Source organism: Rhopilema esculentum, unplaced genomic scaffold (genome assembly GCF_057945365.1).
Source record: "Rhopilema esculentum isolate cy_ngs unplaced genomic scaffold, ASM5794536v1 HiC_scaffold_23, whole genome shotgun sequence".
In the NCBI taxonomy this organism is placed as follows: domain Eukaryota; kingdom Metazoa; phylum Cnidaria; class Scyphozoa; order Rhizostomeae; family Rhizostomatidae; genus Rhopilema; species Rhopilema esculentum.
This window is the reverse complement of record NW_028300834.1, coordinates 647,736-672,171: the sequence shown is the minus strand read 5'-3', so window position 1 is coordinate 672,171 and position 24,436 is coordinate 647,736. Positions and strand designations below refer to the sequence as shown.

The 24,436-nt window shown below is 37.2% G+C and overlaps 2 protein-coding genes across 2 annotated transcripts; one reads left to right on the top strand and one right to left on the bottom strand.

The window, feature by feature from the left end:
- The first annotated feature begins 3,757 nt into the window (after positions 1–3,757).
- Positions 3,758–11,093, top strand: LOC148957511 (phosphatidylinositol 4-phosphate 3-kinase C2 domain-containing subunit beta-like). The gene has a single exon (XM_089115231.1). It carries the CDS (start codon positions 3,997–3,999, stop codon positions 9,016–9,018), a length of 5,022 nt encoding a protein of 1,673 aa, XP_088971357.1. The 5' UTR covers positions 3,758–3,996; the 3' UTR covers positions 9,019–11,093.
- Positions 11,094–12,550: 1,457 nt separating this feature from the next.
- LOC148957510 (uncharacterized) lies at positions 12,551–21,502 on the bottom strand. Its single transcript, XM_089115182.1, has 3 exons — positions 21,215–21,502; positions 18,975–19,603; positions 12,551–15,488 (listed from the first exon to the last, which is right to left on the bottom strand). The coding sequence occupies exons 2-3, from the start codon at positions 19,475–19,477 to the stop codon at positions 14,486–14,488; spliced, it is 1,506 nt and encodes a 501-aa protein (XP_088971308.1). The 5' UTR covers positions 19,478–19,603; positions 21,215–21,502; the 3' UTR covers positions 12,551–14,485.
- Between the last annotated feature and the right edge of the window lie 2,934 nt (positions 21,503–24,436).

Sequence of the window (24,436 nt, the reverse complement as noted above, 5' to 3'; positions counted from 1 at the left end):
CCCTCAAAGCGTTTGGAAATCGCCGTAAATGTGTCACCGTCGGCAACCGGTTACAAGTGAAACCAAAATATTTATATTCTGACGACCGACATAACCAAAAAAATGAAATCAAATTACCCAAACTTTAACTAGTGATTGTTTCGCTTGTTTAAAACAATTATGCACAACTTGTGTTGCAATGAAAGAATTCATGAACATTTGTTTGACAAGAATCTTGAAGACACAAGGTATTGTACTTTCCGGTAGATATCGATTTGCAAATATTCATTTATGATATGAGCTTGATAAAAAAATCAAGTAAGAACTGGTTGCACAAAATCAAGTAAGAATTGTGGCCCCCTTGGGGTTTACAACCGTTTCATACCAAACAAGCTCAGGGGCGAAAATACCGGAGGGGTGTGGGGGGTGTGACACCCCCCAATATTAAAAAATAGTCGATTTCGCAGGGCAATCGAAGATTTCGCAGGGCGCCAAGAAGAGCTTTGTTGCCACGCAGAAATGTCACCTCTAAAGTTTGTAAAGGGCCGTTTAGGAATTTTTGAAATGAAAACATCATATTTGTTATGAACCTACCTTCCTGATATTGCATTTCAGAGAACGAAACAGGTATGTAAGGAAAAGCTCCGTTATTTGCAAAGCGAAAGCATGTCTTACCGAAAGTCATAGCCAATGGATGCAATGATTGATGCATATGTTTATGAGGGCAAGGTTGAGTCCATATAAATTAATTTAAGTTGTAAATTATTTTCATGACAGGCACGGCGTCACTGGGGGGAATAGGGGGCTGAAGGCCCTCACTTTGGTCAAGATAAGAATTTTTTTATCATTTTTTCTATTAATTTTTAACAGTGCATGAAATAAAAAGAGAGTAAACTGTTAAGATGCCGATTTTGTTTGATCTAATTACTAACTTTTTCATGTATATTTTTATCATTTTTCTTTTATTTGCATTAATTTAGTAAATCACTTTCTGTATCATTGCAATGTTTTAATTTTGGGTGGCCTTCTCGATACAAGAAACTGCACATTTCTGTTCAAGAAATAAAATTCTCCCAATCAAAACATCATTGCTCTGTCATTCACAACTATGTGCAGTCTGAAACGAAAGGTTGACGTTTCTTTTCTTCCCCAACGTCTATCACTAGAGTTTTAGCATGACATGCCCCTTCCTATTTTTCCCAATAATCAGTTTTTTAGCACAATAGTATTTTGCTAAATTTTAGTCTAAAAGATGCTTTTTAGCCCTATTACAAGGTATAATTTCAAAAATTTTCTTCACGTCCGACCCAACCATGGTGGGTCCTCCTATATCACTAAACTTGATTCTCAGTCCCCCCGGGCTCATTTCGTTGCTTCGCCCATATACTGCACCAAAAAATCATATGCCACGAGATAGAAGCTTTATTATCAAGGAAAATCAAATTTGACATATAATTTACGCTTACGTAGAGAAATAGATATTTCATAGGCAATGAAGTTTCAAGTTTGTTTTTATTGCTTAGAAGTTTTTCCTTGGTAAAGACCAGTGTACACTGGTAAAGCTTTCACTAGTAACCTATAGACCAACCTTTGCTTTGAGGTCTGCAGGGCATCACTCAGTTTTGCAGGGCAGAAACCCTTTTCAGTCCCCCCCCCAAACCTACTGGCCAAGTTACGCCCCTGAACAAGCTCTGTACAAACTCCAACCAAACAACCAAACATGAATACCTTCAATAGAGTAAATATATTATATGCACTACCTCTATACTGGCTTTTTAAAGAAGCTCTTCGGCATTGAAAAAGCCACCAGAGTTACAACACCACAAATTTAGTCACTGGCAATCTTTAGTTAAACTTTTTAACTCTTCTGTTGAGAAAAACCAAAAACAACGGTAGCATTAGAGAGAGACTATGACCTCAAAAATAAGTCTTTTTGACTGTAGTGTTGGCATTAGCGTTGAAGATGGTTAATGTTGAGGGGATATTGAGGATAATGTATCTCTTACCCAATAAGGAAGCAAATACTCAAAAAGCAGTACAACTCAGTCCAAATAACAGGGCACAACCCCCAGAATCTATGCACATGAGTAGAAGACTTATAGGGAAGTAAACCCCCTATAAGTAAACCCCCCAAAACGTTTTAGCTACCTATATCTGTAATATGCTCCGCGGTCCCTGCGTGAAGTAAAATCATCATCATATCATTATCTGTACCACACAGAATTTGTACCTACATGTACGTTTCAAATGGAGCCCTTATCCCCGGGGGGTTTACCTTGGAGTCAAACTACGGGATGTTCCTTCTACAATAATTATTTTGACCCTGTCCTGGAAAAAAATTCTGTAAACATGAAACCTATCCTAGAAGAAGAGCTTTTATTCCAAATCTGAGCTTGTGTGGACAATGCTTTAATTTTAATGGCAAATCTGACCTGTACTGGAAAAGGTTCCTTGGGTGGGTATACCTCTGCCAAAAAAAGAGACAAATAGTATAACCCTGCTCCAGAATTTCCAGCCGAAAATGAGACTCTGTTGATAGGAACATCTCCGTGTATCACCTAAACTCTGCGAGCACTCGTCCTAGACAGGGAATTTTTCCTAACAAACTGGCGGAGAGGGTAACCGGAGGTTTTTCACTTGTTTCCACTTCCTTGGACTAATACCTTGAAATTTTGAACGGTCAGAAAAAATGAAAATCGTCAAATTTGAAAACAAACAGCATCAATCGAAAGAGTATAACCGAACAACAAAAGCTTAGAAACATATATCCTAAAATCAACCAGTTAAAAACTATCACGTGTCAAAATATTGATGACGTCACCATATGCGCAAGTCACAAGTACGGGAAATTGGTAATTTCCGCCATTTTGGGCCTCTTTTATTGATACTATTGTGTAATATCCATGTTGACAAGATATGAGGCGTAAGTGGTTATGATGTTACAGTGGATATATAAAGGGTTAAGGCATAGAGTAGCCCCTAATGGTTAAGTTAATCAATTACTTGACTTTCGTCTAGTTTGGCACGTTTATATTTTCCAAAGTTTTCAAGATTGAAATCTCCATCATTTGCAGGTGTAGATGAGCTACTCCAAAATTTTTCATACTATTTGGAAAAGTCTTGCTAATGTATAAAGGTGTCTTCGATCTGGTGGGTAGTTTCCACAAAATGAGAATTATGCAGAAGATTCTACACAAGAGGAACGCCTGTTTGAGATTTCGTCAATGATTGTTCGATGCAAGGGTCATATCTAAAATTTCAAGGTATTAGTCCAAGGAAGTGCAACAAGTGAAAAACCTCCGGTTACCCTCTCCGCCAGTTTGTTAGGAAAAGTTCCCTGTCTATCCATTTATTCTGTGATGGATGGCTGAAATCGAAAATAGAAGACAAAAATTAAGAGAGACGGGGAACGGCAGCATTGGTATCAAGGGGTGCAGAAAGTGTTACCTTAGACGAACTACACGAACAAATAAAGTCAGGATCAAAAGTAAACAAGTTTTAAGATTCAGGACTAGCTGACTATTTACTATAATTCTTCTGTTGTGTTTAGTTGATGTCTTGATTTGGAATTCTTATAGTTATACATAACGATTCCTTCTATTTTGCGAAAAAAATTTTCCAGAGTGTCGATTTGTGTACAACACCGCATAATTAAAACCACAACACCACAAATCAACTTTACAACACCACAACACGGTAAAACCCTTTAGTAATCAAAGTTTGCTTAGTTCTGACTGTTGAAATCGAGGCAGTATTGTGGTACAAGGAAGAACTCCGTATCCAGAACGAGTTTTGTAAGCAGGGCGTAAAATTATAAAACTGTTTTACAAGTTTCGATATCAAGAAAATGGACGGCGTAACATAAGATCTATGTGCTGTTACGTTTTCTTTGCTATTTGCTCATTGTGCTTCTTGGAAATTATGAGTAAAGTATGTTTTTCCTTCAAGCATTTGTTTTAGCGTAGGGCCTTGTTGTTAGCCTGTTGAGTTGGTGGCCTATTTTGTTTGAAAACAAGCATGAGTTCGAAAATTCCGGGTGTCACTAATGACCTAATCGATTTATCAGATAATATTCCTAGTGACAAGGTATTTTTGTCAGTGTCAAATGATGAGGATGAGAGCTCAAACTTACAATCGTACGTTACTGTTATGTCAGCATCCAATTTCGATGACTTTATCGTCGAGGATCAAAAGCACCTAAGTCTTGCAGACTATGTACGCAAACCAAGAACATATTCGAGAGAGAAAACGCCAAGTATTGATGATAACCCGCCACCGTTACCACCAAAACGTAGAAGTCAAAGTAGGAAAAACCAAAAACTTACAAGTCGCTTGCTCAGTGCAGGGATAGATATTAACAGCAGCAGTAATTCACCTGGTACTTCAAGCCCATCTTCCTCCTTTGATGAACCAGATTTTTCAGGTTTCAACAGGAATTTAGAAGGCAGGTCACTGTCAGCTCAGCAGTTTGATTATGATAAGAGTTTCTCAATTACTCCAGTATCAATTAATCCTAATAATGCTGATGCTTTTTATAATATGCAGCAGACTGATACAACCACATCTGTAAATAGAATGGTAGATACCAAACTTAAAAATGCAGCATTCAATAACTTAAAACCAATGAGCTATTTGGATCCGGCAAGTGTCAGCCTTCTTCAGGACAATCTAGTGGAATTGGAGCAATCTTTAAAGGGTTTAGGAAGGTCTCAATCTCAGGAAATTCTAAGCAATCAAACCTCTGATTGGTCCACTTGCTTGGGAGATACATCAACTGCTAACAAAAAGCCACTTAATTCATTATCAGTAGACGATCTAAATACATTTATCAACAATTTTACACAAACACCATTTTCTGAAATTGAGCCATTTATTAGCAGCCCTTTTGCACAAAAAGATGGTTTTTCTGAGGTAACAGCAACAAAAATTGTCAGAACCTCCTCAACACTGCCACCACCAAGACCAGACCCACCCAAAGTTTTCAATCGTCTTTCATTACCATCTTCTATAAGTGCCAGCAATGAAAAGGATGCAAAACTTTACTTTGGTGATGGGATATTTGATCTTGCTGAAGAACGAAATGTAGAGGCAATGGAGTTTTGTAAAAAGGTTGCAGGTATTAGAAGATTCTTTGCTTTTTCAATGATTGAAACAAATCCAGGCTTTGTCTGTGACTCAGTAGTAAATTTTGATAATAATGGATGGCGGAAGGATATAGACATTGAAGTATTCTATGAAAGTTATGCAGATGCGATAACAATAGTGTGTGATATGTTTTCAAATGTACAGGATGCTGTTTTAAAGTCATTGTTGGTTTTTCAGAATAGCTACAAAGACATTGACACCATATCAAAGAACAAGTATATTTTTAAAGTATGCGGGCAATCTTGTTATTTAGAGGGAAATGAGCCAATCATAAACTACAGTTATGTACAAAATTGTGTAAAACTTGGAGAAAAAGTAAGTGTTACAGTTATTGCAAGGAGCAGAATTAGAAGGGATTTATCAAGAACTAAAGAAGATGACAATCAAGAAGCAGCAGGCACATATTTCAAACACTTTTTCAATGTCCAGCTAGCAACAGCAATTTCAAGGCAAGGTTTGTCAGTATTGATTGAGACATATAATCTTGAAGTTGAGAAATTAGTATCAAATGTTACCAAATCAACCCAAGCTACATATATACCAGAAAAGCTAATACAAATTGTCAAGGCTTTGTCTTTGTCACTTGCTTGCATTGAGTCTACACAGTTACATGAAGCCATCAATTTATTGCTATCCTTGAAGTCCAAAAACATTCAACCAATTGTTTCTAGCACTGTGGAGGCTGGAGTTATAGATTTCAATAGAATCATAAGCTCAGAGACATTTGACAGAGGACGCTTTGACATTGCACTTGAAAAGCTTACTTCTGCAGTTTACTCATTAGTTGATTCTTACTGTAGGGCATTTGATACTGATTTTGCTGTTCATGATCCCAAGGATGTTAAATCAAATCTACTTGGTAAAAGTATTCCACCTTGTGAGAGGGTCAGTGCTGAATCAATAACCGATAAATTTTCAATAAAAATTTCATCTGCACACAGAGTACCAACTGAATGGAAATTAAAGTATGACAGCTATGAAATTGAATGTGGTCTATTTTATGGAGGTAGATCTATATGTGACCCAGTTGTCACAAAAGCTAGAAAAATGACAAAAGGGTTCTATGAACATATTAAGTGGGATGAGGTGCTTTCTTTTGATTTGCCAGTCAAAGAAATTCCATGCGAGACAAAAATTTGCTTGAGATTGTTTGGCCTTACATCAGCAAGAAAGCAAACAAGAGATCCAAAGAACAGCTCTGAATTAGGTTGGATCAGTTGTAATGTGTTTGACTTTAGAGGACTTCTAATTACAGGCAGTCAAATTTTTGGGTTGCTTTCAGGGACAGAAATGAATCCTGCAGCAATTTGCTCATCAAGTAACATACAGGAGCCAACAAGTTTCATTTTGAGAACAGATTTTGAAGTCTACCATTCAGAGATTGTCTTTCCAGAGGCCCTTGTGCAGACTAACCATTTGATTGACTGCCAGGAAGCTTCTTCAGAGGTACCTCCAGAGATTTATCAGATTCTTAATAAATCATCTTTGACTGATCTTTCCATAGAGCAGAAAGAGTTGCTTTGGAAAAACAGATTCAGCCTGAAAGATACAGATAAAGCTTTCCCATATGTTTTGGCCTCTGTACCCAATTTAAAACCTGAAACACTGAAGGATGCTCAGGATCTAGCACATATTTGGCAAGCCCTATCACCAAACATAGCCTTGGGGTTGCTGACAGCCAGTTTTCCTGACACTGGTGTAAGAACTTGTGCTGTAAACTGGCTCAGTGTTATCAATGAAAGTGAGTTATGTGATTATCTTCCACAACTTGTACAAGCCCTGAAATATGAATCATATCACACATCAGCATTGTCAACATTCCTCATCACATCTGCTATTAAAAGCCCTAAGGTAGCTCACTTTTTGTTCTGGCATCTTAAATACTACACAGCAGATGCTCAGTTTTCCCAGAGGTTTCAGATCATACTTGGAGGACTGTTAAGTGTTTGTGGTGCAGCAATGAAGGACCAGCTTTCAAGGCAAGATCTTATGGTTCAGCAATTGGCAAAAACAACCTTGAAGCTGAAAGAAACAAAGGACAGTTTGCGGAGAAATATTTTATCACAAGATCTGGATTTTGTAGCTGTGGACATAGATTCTGGTTTGCGTTTACCATTTAGTCCATCCGTAGAAGTGAGAGGTGTTATTCCAGAAAGCTGCTCTTATTTCAACTCATTCACTGTGCCATTAGCCATTGTCTTTGAGAATGCAGATAGCAGAGGCAGCACTGTGAAAAGCATGTTTAAAGTGGGAGATGATTTGCGCAAGGACCTTGTCACATTGCAGCTTTTTCGTGTTATGAATAGGTTATGGCTTTTAGAGTCATTGGACTTAAAGATGATTACTTATGAATGTATGCCAACTGCACCAGAAGCTGGAATGCTTCAGCTTGTTCCTAATGCTGCCACCCTTAGAGAAATTCATGTTCAGCATGGTGTTACGGGTTCATTTAAAGACGAAGTCATTGGTCTTTGGCTGCAGAAATACAATCAATCGGAAGGTGAATACCAGACAGCTGTTGAAAACTTTTCTGCTTCCTGTGCTGCTTACTGTGTGGCGACATATGTTCTAGGTATCGGAGATCGTCACAATGACAACATCATGGTTACACAGAAAGGCCATCTATTTCATATTGACTTCAGTAAATTCATGGGAAATGTGCAAAAGTTTGGCACAATTCGTCGTGATCGAGTGCCATTTGTGCTGACACCAGACATGGCATATGTCATCAACTTTGGTGACGAAATGTCTCATAATTTTCAGCATTTTGTTGAACTATGTTGTGATGCATTTAACATTCTTCGCAAAAATTCGGATTTAATCCTCAATCTTCTCGGGTTGATGGTTTCTTCAGGCATTCCTTACTTGTCAAGTCCAAGTGACATTGAATATGTTCGACATTCTTTGCAGCTTGATCTTACGGACGCACAAGCAATGGTTTTCTTTACAAGGCTGATAGAAACAAGTTTGAGCTCGAAATCAACTCAGTTGAACTTTTTTATTCACAATATGGCCCACATGAAAGATTCACAGAACACGTCTGGTCGTGCCATCTTCTCTTTCTCCAGTAAAGTTTACAGCAAAGAGTCTGATGGAGAGATCGTATCAGTCAGATGCGTGGACATTCAAAAGCGTTATGTACCGGACAAACACTATATTTTCGTGCTTAATATTCTGAGAAATGATAATAAAGGCCCGCGATTCGTTTTTCGAAAGTATGATGAGTTCCAAGAACTGCATACGAAGCTTGCACAGGTTTTCGGGACATCAAATATCCCATCTTTACCTGGGAAAGTCTTAGTTGGCAGAAGTGAAATCCGGGACATTGCTGTCAGACGAAGATTTGAGCTGGACGAATTTCTTGTCCAAGTAATGGGTCGAAGTGTGTTGAGCAATTCAGAGATTCTCTACACATTTCTTCACAGTTTCATTCGCGATGAACAGGATTCTTTCAAATTCGCTGACATCTTAATCAAGCTCGAAGAGGGTCTTCCAAGGAGCCGTGTTGGTGGCGAGATTAAGTTATCTTACCAATATAGCAAAGAAAGATTGAATCTTCTTGTTATGTATGCAAGAAACCTGATTCCTCGAACAATACAAGGCACTGCGGACCCTTATGTAAAGAGCTACTTGTTGCCAGACCCAAACAAGTCGACGAAACGCAAGACCAGAGTTGCAAGGCGGAACCTTCATCCAACATATAACCAGACTCTGTCTTATGCTGGTTCATTGCAAATGTTGCAGCAAAGGGTACTTCAAGTCACCGTATGGGATAACGATTCATTTGGTGTCAACGATTTTCTAGGCGGGGTCAACATTTATTTGGCGACTCATGACTTAACTCAAGAAAGGACACAATGGTATGAACTTAAAGATTTTGGAATAGGTATGTGAGCTTTTTTCGTGAATATGAATTTTTAGCGAGTAGTGAACTGAGTCAAAAACTAGACCTGTAACTTTCAATCTGATGAAAATATCAAATTAAGGCCAATGAATAATATCATGCATCAAATAATGTTAGATTCATAATTATGAAAAATTTGGTATAAGAGATAGTTGTTGAATTAATGAATTATTAGTAACCATTCTCTGATGTGTATATACCCATTCCGTTTAGTTTTTTTGGTTCTAAGAAATTGGTAAATACTTCCTTATCATTGCAATTCCTCCTAAGTGATTTCGTTACCCATGTTACAACATCACACTTCAAGTTGAATAAGAAGTGGGAAGTGACTAGAAGTAATAAGGGATATAATTAGCTTCTTTGTTTCACCTTATCGAAACTTAGTTTTAAACATTTGCATTTGTTTGTTTTTCATTCATGTCCCAGATTTGGTCAAAATAAAGTTAGCAATTAATTAGGCAATGATAATTTGTATATCACAATTAATTTGAACAAATTTTTTTATCATCACATTAACACTTCCATTATTGAATGTACCGAAATATTATATATCTGTTCTATTCTATTTAATCCTCTTGCACATAGTTAGGTTTTTGTAAAAATTCTGCACTTACAATCTTTCATTGTGGTAGGGTAGCATTTGAATTTCTGGTCGTTTGTATTTATGTTTGATCGTGGTGAAAACCCACATATATCTTTGTAAGAAATTTAAAAAAGAATTATAAAAGGTGAAAAATATGTTTTGACAGTTAGATCGTTCGTTTTAACAAATTGAAGCTTTATTACCTGTCACGTTCGGTAAGTTTTGGTCATGTGGTAACAAGGAATTGCAACCTAAGGTAGAGATTCACGCAGTTTTATGAGACTGGGATTCTCGGTATCTCGCATTCTCCATAGTCTAGTCATTATTTCGCTATTATATCTTTCTAGAAAAATGTAATTTTTCATAAATAATATTTCATGCTCAATAGTTCATTGCTTTTTTGTTATATTTCAAAAGGAGGTTTTCCTTTTTGTTTTCGTTCTCCGTGAATAATTGTATAAAGTACAGTTTAGCGTCATATGATATTCAGAACCCTTGCGTGGCATAGATTTTGTCCAAGATTCGTTAGATTCGTGTATTTCGCAGCCATAGTATTTTTGTAGATCAACAAAAACTAATTTCTGTTTATTTTTGCTAGATTTGTCATAACTGCTTTTAATTTTCATTATCCCCTCTGAAGTGTTATTATTAACCAAATGTCATGACACTCTAATTGGAAAATTTTGACAAAATTTTCAAGACGATTTTGCAAAACTATCATAGCCATTTTTGATTAAATTTTACCCTTGAAACATAGTTGTGTAATATAGTATTATAGTAGTTTATTGAGAAACATTTCTGATTTTTTTAAATAAATATTGATTAAGCCAAGCTTTTTAATGCGCTTTTGTTACGTTTGCCAAGGACCAACATTTTCTTTCTTTACAGATAGATTTAAATGTTTTCTTTTAAAAACTTTTCAAGCCGCTTTTAAAATTTCGTTCCATGCATTGTCGCTATTCTTCGAATAACATTGTCTTTAGATGCAAGTTTTTAACCACTGTATATGGAACTAAATATAGTTTTATCAACGTTTGCAAATATTACATGTATTTTTAAAACTTATTTGAAAAGATTCATTATGTCCTATAATGTTCGCTGCTTTTAAAGTCATTATTACATTTATGTCATAAGCGACCTCGCCCCTTTATCTCTTCTAGGTTACAAACAACTAGAAACAACCCTCCCCCCCCCGCCTCTGTCTGTCTCAGACATCTAATGCCTGCACTACTCATGATAAAAGTGAAAACTTAATACTACCCATTTTGCTTTAGGGGCTAAATGGTGTTGATTGCAACGTGATAAAATGATCTTCCTGTAGGCTCTCAAATTCATAAGTTCTTCTTTTCGGTGGGTTGCCGTATATTTCTTGCATGTGAGGGGTTTTTCTGAATTAGCTCGTGGCTCGTGGTTTAGTACGTCATTCGCAACCTTGTAGTTGGTATTAGGTACTCTAACATTAGATTAACCTTATAACATTCATCCGACTTTTTCTTTGTGTACTTTCCTGGCACCAGAGTCCAGATCAACCACAAAGTAAACGAAAGAAATACTTCGTAAAAAAAACTTTTATTAGGTTTTATTTGGATATTACGTCAGATGATCCAGATACAGATGGATCCAAAGTAACACAGTTTACTTTTGCAAGAAAACCCAAAACTCGCCATATGTCACCAAATTTTGTTTATTAGAAAACCATCAATGTGCCAAATATTAAAAAACTAATTTTTGCAATAAAACATACCGCGTTAAAATGTGTCACAAGTCAAAAAAATGAGTTTCATAAAAATTGGCCAAAATTCACGAAATATACTTTTACAAGAGAACCGAAAGTTTGCCAAGATTGATGCAAGTAAGTTTTGCTTTTAAATCCTATAAAGTCAAATAAAGTTACTTGAAAATCGAAAATTTTTTAAAAGCTGTTGATTACAAAATTTGCTTTTCACAACGGACCTTGGACATCTTTTATCTAGCACATCGAAGTTGATCACGTGAGTTGACCATATTAAGTTACATACCCTATCATGAGAATGGTAAAACAATCACTGCGAAGAAGGGGGCTGGGGGGCTTTGCCCCCCACTTTTTGCAAAGAATGCAAACTTTTAAGAAGCGAACGACCAATAAAGTCCTATTTTTTTCCGTTTTAACCCCGCCCCACTTTTCTCAGACCCCCAATTTTTCTCACCGCTTCGCGTTGCCTGTTAAAAGGACTATGCATATAAAATGTTCAGTTTTGAGATTTTGGCATTTTGGGAAAACAACTACTACCTTCATAATTTTCACCCCTGGTTTCAGAATAATTCATATGCAGATCTATACTCTATACTCAGTCATATGCAGTTCAACTTCGTCTGTGTTCCAGACCCCAAACTTGAAGGCAGAGGTCTACTTTCAAGTTTAGGGTCTAGAGTACAGGCTAGAAAAAGCAAGCAACGCAGCAGAGGCAGACTGGCAGCAAACCTCTCGGGTTGCTATATACAGAAAAGGAGCCCGTAATACGTATAATGTAAGCACCGGAAAGGGCCGGGAGAAAATTATCATAAGGGGACCCACTCTTGCGTATGATATTTCCAATCACAAACCCAAGTCGCTAAAAAATGATATGTACCTGGAAACCATGCACCTATGAAATATTAAAAAGATGCCAGTTTTTATCATTTTTAAAGGCTCATCCGCTATATTTGTTGGGGTGTAGGCCCTTTTCTCTAACCATAGTCTCTTTAAGACTGCAAAAAAATATGAAACAAATCCAATGCTGTAGTGCACAGTTGATACTAACAGAAACATAACAGAAAACTTATATGCACTGCTCGCTTCGCTCGCAGAACATTTTTTCGGCCTTGCCTTTTCAATTAGCTTGAAACACGTTTCAGAATGTTTTTACAGTCGTTTACTTCTTTTCACAAATTTTTAGGCATACTTTTTTGCGTTTCGTTCAAATTCAGTTCTTAAATTGGAATTCCTTGCTTTAAGAGGACCCCTAGACCTCGAGGCCCTGGGACAATTTTCCCCTTCTTGTCCCCCTCTCGGAAGCCATATTCCAAGCATCTCTTTCACAGTTGCCTGTTTGTAAATGTTGACCTCCTCTAATTCTGAACTGTGAACTTGAGTATAAATGTAAGTGAGGCGTTTTCTCACCGAAGATTTTGTTCATATTAGATATTTTCCTGGGTTTTACAAACTCACTTGGAAGGGGCCCGCCGAGAAATTTCCCGGTGTCCCGCCTAGCCACAACACACCTGGTAAGCAATACTGAAATGTTTCCTTTCTAAAGATTTTATCCTCATTTCTGTGACTTGTATTCTCTTGAACATAGATATCTTTGAAATTAACAGAGTTATTTTCTCGAACTTATCTACGGAGGGCCCGGTTATTATGAAGTTGAGAGGGCCCGGGTTGCGATCGCAACCTAGCATCCCTGCCAGTCCGCCACTGCTGAACGCAGTGACTCTAGTTTCTTTTACCTCAATCAGACTAGCAAAATTCTTAAAATTCTGTAGGTCACAAAAAATGAGTTTAACAAATGGAGGTGAGTCTAATTTGTAGTCACTTTAGATGTATGACACTGAAGGATTTTTCAACAAACAATGACACTAATCAAGCATTATGTCAAACTTATGTACATCCAACTGAATGGAATAGGATTTTGAGTTTAATAACAAAATCATAACCAATATAATCTGTACAGATTTATAAAAGCGGCGCCAACGAAAGAGACTGGGAGAGGAGATGCTCTACCTCCCCCACCCCCTAGTTCTCGGCCGGATCAATTTTGTATTTCGTCTAAAATAGACGATTAAGTGTCGGGGGAAGGGGAACAATTTCTTAACGTACTTTTTTTGACGTAAAAAAATATATAATTTTGCAAATGGTTTTGCATGACAAACAATTAGTCATAGGCACTCCCTATTTGCGTTTCCTGTTGGTAAAGGGCGCTTTCTGACAGTAAAAATGGCATGGTTTAATTTTTTTGTCCTTCCCAGACCCTAGAGGCTGACGCCACCCTTGTAAATTTTTAACATTTAACATCTACTTTAGTTCTCACGACGTATGTATTACCAATTGTATGATTAAGCTCAGTGGTGCCGTGGAGGGGGGCTCAGCCCCACCCCCTTAACAAGTGAGTCCATATTTAGTTGGACGAATTCCTTGTTGGCAACCCTCTATTTTACTATAAAGTTCTTATGAAATAAGCAAATACTGTTTATGTTATTGGAAGGTTTGCATGATTTCTAGGATATTCTTTAACAGAAATGCAATACGTTGGGTATGGTAAGGGCAGGGGCGTAGAGTGCGGGGGGCGTGGGGGTGTCACATCCCCCCAACTTTCAGAGAACTCGTCGGTAGAATTTCATTTATAACAAAATAATGATTAAGCCAAATGTAACATAAGAATTTCTTTCGGTAAAATATGGTTTTGCATCTTTTACACAACCCCCCCCCCCCACCCCTCAGAAAGAAAGGTCACACTACGCCACTAGGGAAGTTTATGGTCAAGGGTATGGCCTTTGAACTCGCCTACAGCACAGCCCCTCTTCCTAACGTTTTAGGATGGCACCCCTGATTAAGGTGTTCATCGTAAACCTTTGAACAACAACGTATAGCAAATGAGATTTTATAACCATTTGATTTCTAAATCTTCTGATCTCTACTTTCAACAGGTTGATTCTTATAAACCATTTCTGATACATTCCTTTTGCATACTGAAAACGTCTTATAATCTTTATACAGATTTAGCTGCCAAATAAAATACGAAATTTGATATTGACGTTTGTATTCTAGTTTTAGCTTGCGATGAAGGCCAAGATAGGCCATTGTCAGAGAACAAAGTCTATTTTGTACAAAGATGAGCGGCAACTGCTTGTTTGAGTTGCTAGAGCTGCACGGCTGATGTTTGATCTTCTTCGATATGTGCATCCAAAACAAGGAAAGTTCCAGCTGAAGATTTTCTTCTGTACCCTGATGACCCTCGTCTAGAGTCAACACTCCTTTTTCTTTCAACTGACGTGCTTCTTTCGAGCCACGAAGGTCTCCGTGACGTAAGGGAACTCCATATGCCTGTATTGAAAACAGAGTTACCATCCTTTGAAAACCGTCCGCACAGCAATAGTTTCTTGCAGCCCTTTCTTAGTGAGGGTGTGGCAAGAACATAAACCACTGGATTAAGGCTACTGTTTATCCAAGGAATAACAAGCAAACAGAATTCATATACATGGCTCCTATCATAATCATCTGTGATGAGCTCATACCAGTGGGTGCCAAAATAAAACCCCCATCCAGCAACAAGTGGCACTAGAATTATCATGACATTTAAAGCTACTTTTATCTCTCTTGAAAAGAAGCGGGAATTTCTTCGCGAGTTTTCGTTGTTTTGTTCACTAACCCGCTTGGTTGCCAAGTGAATAGCTTTCTCAAGCGCCATAGCCATCTTTATGCTCTTTATTGCTGCGGTGAATATACCTATGTAAATTATCACGATTAGGAAGCAAGGAAGAACAAAGTTTGCGATCATCGCTGAGAAAACTAAAGAGAGGCTGTATTTCTCGGACTTCAAGTGTATTCGCAGCATGCCAAGAACGAAAATAGCACGGCTTTTGCAATGTACGAAGAATGTGGAGGAATGGTACTTCGATATTATGAATTGGCGAAGTGGACAAAACTGATGATGATGATGATGATGATGATGATGATGATGATGATGATTGATGATGATGATGATGATGATGATGATTGATGATGATGATGATTGATGATGATGATGATTGATGATGATGATGATGATGATGATGATTGATGATGATGATGATTGATGATGATGATGATGATGATGATGATGATGATGATGATGATATGATGATGATGATGATGATGATTGATGATGAAGATGACGATCATGATTGATGAGGATGATTATAATGATTATGATGATTATTATGATGGTTGATGATGATGATGATTGATGATGATGATGATTGATGATGATGATTGATGATGATGATAATGATGATGATGATGATGATGATGCTGATGATGATGATGATGATGATGATGATGATGATGATGATGATGATTGATGATGATGATAATGATGATGAGGATGATTATAATGATTATGATGATGATTATGATGGTTGATGATGATGATGATTGATGATGATGATGATGATAATGATGATTGATGATTGTTGATGATGATGATGATTGATGATGATGATTATGATGACGACGATGACAATGATGATGACAACGAAGATTCCAGCATTTATTGGGGCTCTGTAAGTGGAACCTAACTGGGGATTGGTTTTTTTATTTGACAAAGGATATTTTTCGCTTGATAACATAACACGAATAATTATTCTTATTCGGTTGCTTTTTCAAAATGCGTTTCGCAGATTTACAGTTTCTTGATAAACAGCGGGGAATGCTATGACGCAGTAAGTTCACCAAACCCTGATCTTTGAATTCCACTATCAACCTTTGCAAGAAGGAGAAATCGATGCGTGCCTAACGATCCCTAACGACCCGCGCTGACAAAACGGTTCCAGCATAATGATCTCGCGGCAGTGCAATTACTTGATTACGAAGGGGAATCTTTCGTACGTAATTGTGAGCAGCCAAACTTTTAATTTCGTAAACTTCCTAGTTGCGAGTGCAAAGATTTCCTCAACTCGGCAATTCAACTTTTTGATGAAGAAATGTAGTCACAGACCCCAAGATTATTAATTGATTATTCTCGTAACTGTTGGTCTGACCTCACACGATCCAAATTCTTTTACGTTATTCCTGCACCAAACTATCTTATCCAACATATTGACCTTTTCTTTATATAAAAATATGGGGTCTTAAAAATTTCGAATGAATTTTGGATCAACCCCAGAGAAAATTGAAAAGTCCCTAGAAGCATTTTGCGACAATTTCGCAAAGCCTGGAAATCTTCGAATAACTTTCACCGACTTTGCAAAACTTGCGAAAAACTAAACAGATTTGAAACACTTACAATATATTTTCCACGACTCTTTCATGAAAGCTAATTCTTGCAGAAACTCGTGAAATCGCATATTCCCGCACTTTCTTTTGTATCCTACATAGCAAATTGCAAATTATACGTCTAATTACGTTGACGCTTGACAGGATGAAAGCACCATTCTCGATTACGAGAAGTTTCTGATCTATTCTGGCTACCGTTCAACATGCACGTGCAGAACCAATTTTAATTGCACAACGTCACGTGCAAATCTAAAGGTGATTGGTCGAATCTAAGAGGATGACCACAAAGGGGATCTCAGGCTAGCAGCCGAACCCAATTTAATAGCACGATTATCGACCTAAGTGTCGATTAGCGAACCTCAATTGCCCACTTAATCGGGAAACTCACGATTCTCGATTGTTCGTTTGGGAAAATTGGGAAAATCCTTTGATTCTGGCATTCTATGCCTGCATTGTTTCGATTGTCTCCCGCCTTTGAATTCGGCTTCTATGTTACCATTGTTGAACTCATCAAAATGCCGATCCATTGTTACACAATTGGCAACAATTCTACATATATATATATATATATATATATCTATATATATGGATGCCCATCGAGCCGAGCAAAATCCCCCCTTCATGTACTCATTCTTCGTACATAATAGCACGGCTTTTGCAATGTACGAAGAATGTGGAGGAATGGTACTTCGATATTATGAATTGGCGATGTGGACAAAACTGATGATGATGATGATTGATGATGATGATGATTATGATTATGATGATGATTGATGATTATGATTATGATTATGATTATGATGATTGATGATGATGATTATGATGACGACGATGACAATGATGACGACAACGAAGATTCCAAATGTATTAAAAGTCTGAACTTTTCTAGATGCGCTTCCAGTCTGTTTCCCAGACAACTAAGAACCTTTATGCTCTATGAGATTGCGATTCACAGACTTAAAATACCTAAAAAACGGTGGCACGAGCTATGACTCGCCAAGATTACAGAACTCATTTATTGGGGCTCTTTGAGTGGAACCTAACTGGGAATCTGTTTTTTTATTTGACGAAGGACATTTTTTGCTTGATAACATAACACGAATAATTATTCTTATTCGGTTGCTTTTTCAAAATGCGTTTCGCAGATTTACACTTTCTTGATAAACAGCGGGCAATGCTATGACGCAGTAAGTTTACCAAACCCAGACCTTTGAATTCCACTATCAACCTTTGCAAGAAGGAGAAATCGATGCGTGCCTAACGATCCCTAACGACCCGCGCTGACAAAACGGTTCCAGCATAATGATCTCACTGCAGTGCAATTACTTGGTTACGAAGGGGAATCTTTCGTACGTAATTGTGAGCAGCCAAACTTTTAATTTCGTAAACTTCCTAGTTGCGAGTGCAAAGATTTCTTCAACTCGGCAATTCAACTATTTGGTGAAGAAATGTAGTCATAGACCCCAAGATTATTCATTGATTATTCTCGTAACTGTTGGTCTGACCTCACACGTTCCAAATTTCTATTTTTTTACGTTGTTCCTGCACCAAACTATCTTATCCAACATATTGACCCTTTCTTTAAAAAAAATATGAGGTCTGAAAAATTTCGAATGAATTTTGGATCAACCCCAGAGAAAATTGAAAAGTCCCTGCAAGCATTTTGCGACAATTTCGCAAAGCCTGGAAATCTTCGAATAACTTTCACCGACTTTGCAAAACTTGCGAAAAACTAAACAGATTTCAAACACTTAACAATATATTTTCCACGACTCATGCATGAAGGTTAATTCTTGCAGAAACTCGTGAAATCGCATATTCCCGCACTTTCTTTTTGTATCCTACATAGCAAATTGCAAATAATAGGTCTAATTATGTTGACGCTTGACAAGATGAAAGCACCATTCTCGATTACGAGAAGTTTCTGATCTATTCTGGCTACCGTTCAACATGCACGTGCAGAACCAATTTTAACTGCATAACGTCACGAGCAAAACTAAAGGTGATTGGTCGAATCTAAGAGGATGACCACAAAGGGGATCTCAGGCTAGCAGCCGAACCCAATTTAATAGCACGATTATCGACCTAAGTGTCGATTAGCGAACCTCAATTGCCCACTTAATCGGGAAACTCAAGATTCTCGATTGTTCGTTTGGGAAAATTGGGAAAATCCTTTGATTCTGGCATTCTATGCCTGCATTGTTTCGCTTGTCTCCCGCCTTTGAATTCGGCTTCTATGTTTCCATTGTTGAACTCATCAAAATGCCGATCCATTGTTACACAATTGGCAACAATTCTACATATATATATATATATATATATATCTATATATATGGATGCCCATCGAGCTGAGCAAAATCCCCCCTTCATGTACTCATTCTTCGTACATAAAAATGGCAACTGCATACATCCAAATGAAAACTGCTCCAGCACGCACTCGTCTAGAGTTGACCAGTCCCTTGTACCGCAAGGGGTGCATTACAGCGATGCCTCTGTCAATGCTTACTGCTGCAAGATTCCAAATCGATGCTGTACCAAGCATCATATCGATTGATGGGAAAAGAAACATTGTTACATCTGCAGAAAGAGAGGATATCGGGAAGCGGTCGAGCAAGACAAATGCTATCATTGAGAGCACGATGAGTAGGTCGGCAAGTGCTAAGCTTGCAATCAGCTGATTTGTAGGGGTTCTCAGATTCTGCAGTTTCGTAACAGCAAGTATGATAAGCCCGTTGCCAAAAATCCCAGGTAAAACTATTACAGCAGACAAGATATACATCAAGGAATACAGGATATGAACCTCGTTGCTGTCGTAAACATCTTCGTATGATAGATGCGTTGCGTTTATTGGCACCGAGGCGTTTGTAACGTTATTCATTGCGGCTCTTGCAATGCCGTGCAGTCAAACAGCTTTTTGAATAGGTTGTAGCTACAAATGTCCTTTTGCTGGCTTAGGCACCCAGTTCTGAACTCTCAAATGTATAACGGCTGTAGTCAATATTGCCTGTAACAAAGAAGGCTTGTTTATTGCCTTGTTTGGCAAAAATGCAGTTATCTAAATGATGAGATAAGCAGAAAAGTTGGTGCCGATTCTTAGTCGGATGAGCCTTGAAGTCACTCCCTTAAATTTGATTAAGTCTTTCAATTGATTATATAATTGGTTTTGATGATAGAAAGAGCGCCAAAGGTAATATTGAATCATTATTCACGATTATTATGACGAAGACGCTTACTAATTGCATATTGTTAGCAACTGAGGAATTCCCCTATCTTCATTTACCTCATTAGAACTTTAGGTGGGTTGTTAGTATAGGTGGGTTGTAGAGATTATAAAGATTTTCCTTGTCACGAAATTTTTCTCGGTTTGAAAAAAATTGATGAAGTTTTTCAAACTTCCACGAAAACATCGGACTCAAACATTGGTATATGTGCCATCTAGTACTCTTTGCTCCTTACGTCAAAACCCTGTGTCCAATAGCATGGATTCAACAACTGCCTACCTGCACTTCCCAAAGAAAAATTCGAACTAGAAAATTATCTTTGTATTTTGCCATCAAACCGTGGTTTAGAACAGCAAATCAGAAACTCAATGTAGAAACAGGTCGTTGACCTAAAGTTGATTACGGTATAATGTATAAATCGCAAAGTTTTAATTTTTTGATTACTGTAATTAACACAAAAGTGCCAAAATCATTTGGGGGGGGTCCTAATAAGAGCGGGAGTGTTGGAAAAATTTTCAAAAATTAATTAGCGGGTGGGACGGCAATTAGGCACCCAAGACTCAATTGGACCAAGAGTATTGAGCTAAAAATATTGAACCGCCTATGGTAGTACTCTGCACCTAACAATTAACAAAACAGTGCTACTTGAAGGGGGAAAGAGTCTCATAGACAAATAGAAAAAACTAGTATTCCAAGAACTTCGGCATGTATTGCAGTTTGCAAGGCTTGGCGAAGACTTCCTTTTACACGTTTTCTGAAAGTAGTTCTATCAGCAAACTCACATTTACTCTTTTTACTTATGCTTAAACTTACTATTGATTGTGACATCAAGACCTATTTGTTATTGTGAACTGTAATATGTGACATTATTTCCATACATCTTTCAAAGTTGGTTTGGCTTTAGAGCAGTCTGCCCCAAAGGACATGTGTTCCTATTCTAAAAGATGAATCACGGAACTCTTATAAAACAGATGTTTGCCAAAACAGGCGTTTTCTGTACATGCGTTTTCTTCAACAAAGGCCTTTCCTTTGCTGCCTATAACTTTCCTTCCTAGTAGCACATACAAAACAAAACAAGAATTCTTTTTACTCCCTGTTCTGCAAGTTTTCAGGGAATAAGAGACCTCCTTGAATCAACTCCAGCCTGCAAGCTTATGTGTACAATTTCAAACGAATACTTCCGACAGAGTTAGGTATTTCTAAATCTGGATAGCAACATACAGGTTATATAGCTGATTGAAATTTGCAAGCTGAAAGGTTGGACGTTGCTGAAGAAAAATACCGTTCTGCAAACCAACGTCTTGTAGCTTTTTTAACAGTATCATGCAAACTGTATTACAGAAAATGTCTTAAATTGAATGCCAAATTGGAATGAAGGTTGCATTTTCACTCACCAAATTATGCTCCTTCGTGTTATGTTCAACACATGTTGTCTTCTCCGTCTGCAGGTCCATTCAAGGCCGCAAATATTTATAGATACGTAACCAAGAATAGTGTAATATTGACTGAGTTATTCTTAATACGATAAAGCATACTGCTTATGTTAATCTCATTAAAATTGATTAACTACTGAATAGGCTGCAGAAATTCTTTTCTCTGTCACAAATGAATTTCCTTATTAACGAAAGCACCATGCTTGGGCAATTGGAAGGAGCACAACAGAGAAAAACATGGATTATCATTAAGGCGGATAAACTCATTAAAGAAACTGCAGTTCTTGGATCCTTATGCGCAAGCGAAATAAATATTTGTTTATAAGTTAAAACGCGGTTAATATGATGGCAATCCAAAATATGGTAATTTGATTAACACCGAAGAGCGTGGAAGTTAACTTGAATCTTCATAAATCTATTGCTTTATTTTTAAAAAGGTCGAGGAACTCAATTTTAACTACATATGTTATAAAGACCTAACCCACGTAATACATGACATTCTGTCAAGTAAATGCGATTGCCTGAAAATTATGTGTGAGAACCAAAGTGGTCTTAAAAGTCATATTTGACAGGGACGCATATCGCACTTCTAATATGCGTAGAAGATTTAAAAAACAAAAGGGTTTTATGTGTTTTGGAGAGATTTTTGGCAAAAGAAAACATATTTTTTCAAAGGCTCTATGAGATTAGCTGGAAGTGATTTCCAATCCAATTTTTGTGATTAACGGAAATTCAAAGTGTGCTTGTTTCTAGATGTTGGAGTAAATTTTTTGGCAGTAAGCAATTAAGATTTTAAGCTAAATAGCAGGAAGAGCCCAGTATTTTGACATTTCAGTAATTGTTTTCTTCTGGCAATGCAAAGATGAGAATTATCTGCTAAAATTCATGCTAGCCTGCAACTTCTGAAGAAAGAATTCTTGTATTTTCCATCATAAATCGAATGCTCTGTAGCAACCAACGAAGTTTTCCTCCGTCGAATTCATTGTCTATGTAAATAGGATAGAATGAGACTGGTGTTCTCAAGTCTCAAGTACGCAAGCTCTCTACCACTGGTTCCTTAAGGAATCAGGTGTAGATACCAATGCCTGTTGCATCATATTCTGAGTCTCGACACAAAGGCGTATCATCTAGGGCGCCAAAGGGTACCAGCTATTATTCCCCCCATCCCGCCTTATCTCCCTACACCGATATTTCAATGCATTTCCCAGTATGTAAAGGCTTTCTGTTATTGTGCAATTCGTTAATTTGTCGTAGACAACAATGTCTCTTTATTTCTAGGAAATCCAGGGGTAAGAGCATTTCATCTAAGGTGCCAGTGTCAGCGAAACCGTTGTTAAAGAAATATTGCAGACTTAAGAATAAAATCATCACAGTTGAATAAGTTTTAAGAAACAAATAAACATATGTGCTTAATAGAAACACTTATGCCAAGTGTTTAATAAAATCTGCAGATGGTTGAAAATATGAGCCAGCATGAATTAGTTTTGAGAAACGTTCATATCACCAGTCTAAGCGTAAGTTTTCAAGAATATTTATGTACATCCAAATTATTGCATAAATTTTGCCTTTATAAGCTACCATTTTGTACACAGAAATCATGTCAGAAAGAGAAGAAACAGTAAGCATTCAATACATTTTGACTCAATGAAACTTTTAGCATTCAACTAACGACTACGTGTCATTTTTTCATCAAGTGCAGCATTTAGTTATTAATCTTCTTTTCTAAAAATTTAAGAAATACCTATAAGCAAAAACAAATTCAAACAAATACAGTGTTAGTAGGTTTGTCTTTTTGTTTGTATTTTGTCTTATTCATATGCCAACATATTGCCAAGAAATGGTCTGAAATGAAATCCACAACAGAAGAAACTCTAAAACCCAAAACTATATTGGATAATCCAAAAGAGATTCGTGGCCCATAGCCAACAAGGCCAAAAACATTCAATCTTTGCTTTTTCTTTCAAGTTTCAAAGATGAGTAAATAGCAAAATCACTTTCTTAAAGTATGAAAGAGCTTTAAGGGCATCCAGCATATACATTTGGTAACATCCATTACTTTCTTTTTGTCATTTATCCGGAACTTCACAGATATAGAAGACTGTAAAAGACTGTAATGCTAAAAAACCAAATGGAGAAGGACATAGGCGTTGCAGAGGCTTAATGTATTGGGAGAGGGGGCCTTAGCATTGGAGGTTAGTAGAACTCTATGCTTCCTACGCCTATGGAGGAGGAGTGTTTAATGTGAAGAGTTCCTGCTTTGCGTGTAACTTGCGTGTATCTTAAACATAGACAAGTAATTTATAGTCAAATCAATCTGATACTAAAGAAGCAAAGATGTAGTCAGTAATGTAAGCATTTCTCCTTTTAAGCATCTATTGAGTATACGTTATATCATTTTTGTCATGAAATATACGTGAAATTGGCTACTGGCTATCAGAGGCATAGCAAAAGAGAGGATGCAGGGTGTGCCACACCCCAACTTTGTGCTTGTCAGAGTCTTTTTTTTATTAATCCAAAGTATTAAAAACCTCAAACATGTATAGATAACGATAAACAAATTTGTACATAATATGCACTCAATTCCTATCTAAAGAATTGTCCGTGTATGCTCAAATGGCTCACGATTTCACTAGAAGTAGTTTGGCTACGTTGAATTAATGCCAACAGTCAGACCTTAGGAACGCCATTTTTGTTGTTTAATCTGGGGCTCTGCACACCTGGCCCCCCTAACAACTTTCTTTAGCTTTGCCCCTGCTGGTTATCATGTTTATAACTATTCTTTAAAGATGGCTGGCAATATTTTACAAATTAATGATGAACTACAAAGATTAAAACACAATATGTAAGCATTCTATTTACAATTTCTAAGATTTATACAATTTATTGGGATCTAGGTTGGATATTATGTTTAAAGCTTGTAACTACGGGCCATGGAAGAATAAACTGTTTTTTAATTTTTTTGCTGCTATATGTTTTCGGAGTTATGTAGAGTAGTTGATTGACTGGGCCTGATGAAAAAATTCATTTCATGTAAATACGAGATTGACAAATAACAAAGCTCTGACAAATATCTTTGGAGCAAAGAATTTACAGGGTACTTAAAGTCTAAAAGGGTTTTATGATTGTCACATTGCTAGCCAAATGGTTCCAAAAGGTTCCTCTGGCACGTCTTTTATGTTTATC

What these genes read in the sequence shown, in the direction of transcription:
- LOC148957511 (XM_089115231.1), top strand. Translation starts at nt 3,997, where the DNA reads ATGAGTTCGAAAATTCCGGGTGTCACTAATGACCTAATCGATTTATCA.
- LOC148957510 (XM_089115182.1), bottom strand. Translation starts at nt 19,477, where the DNA reads ATGAATAACGTTACAAACGCCTCGGTGCCAATAAACGCAACGCATCTA. An exon ending in ATTTTTATGTACGAAGAATG is followed by an intron (nt 15,489 to 18,974) that starts AGTACATGAAGG and finishes TCATCTTCATCA; the next exon opens with TCAATCATCATCATCATCAT.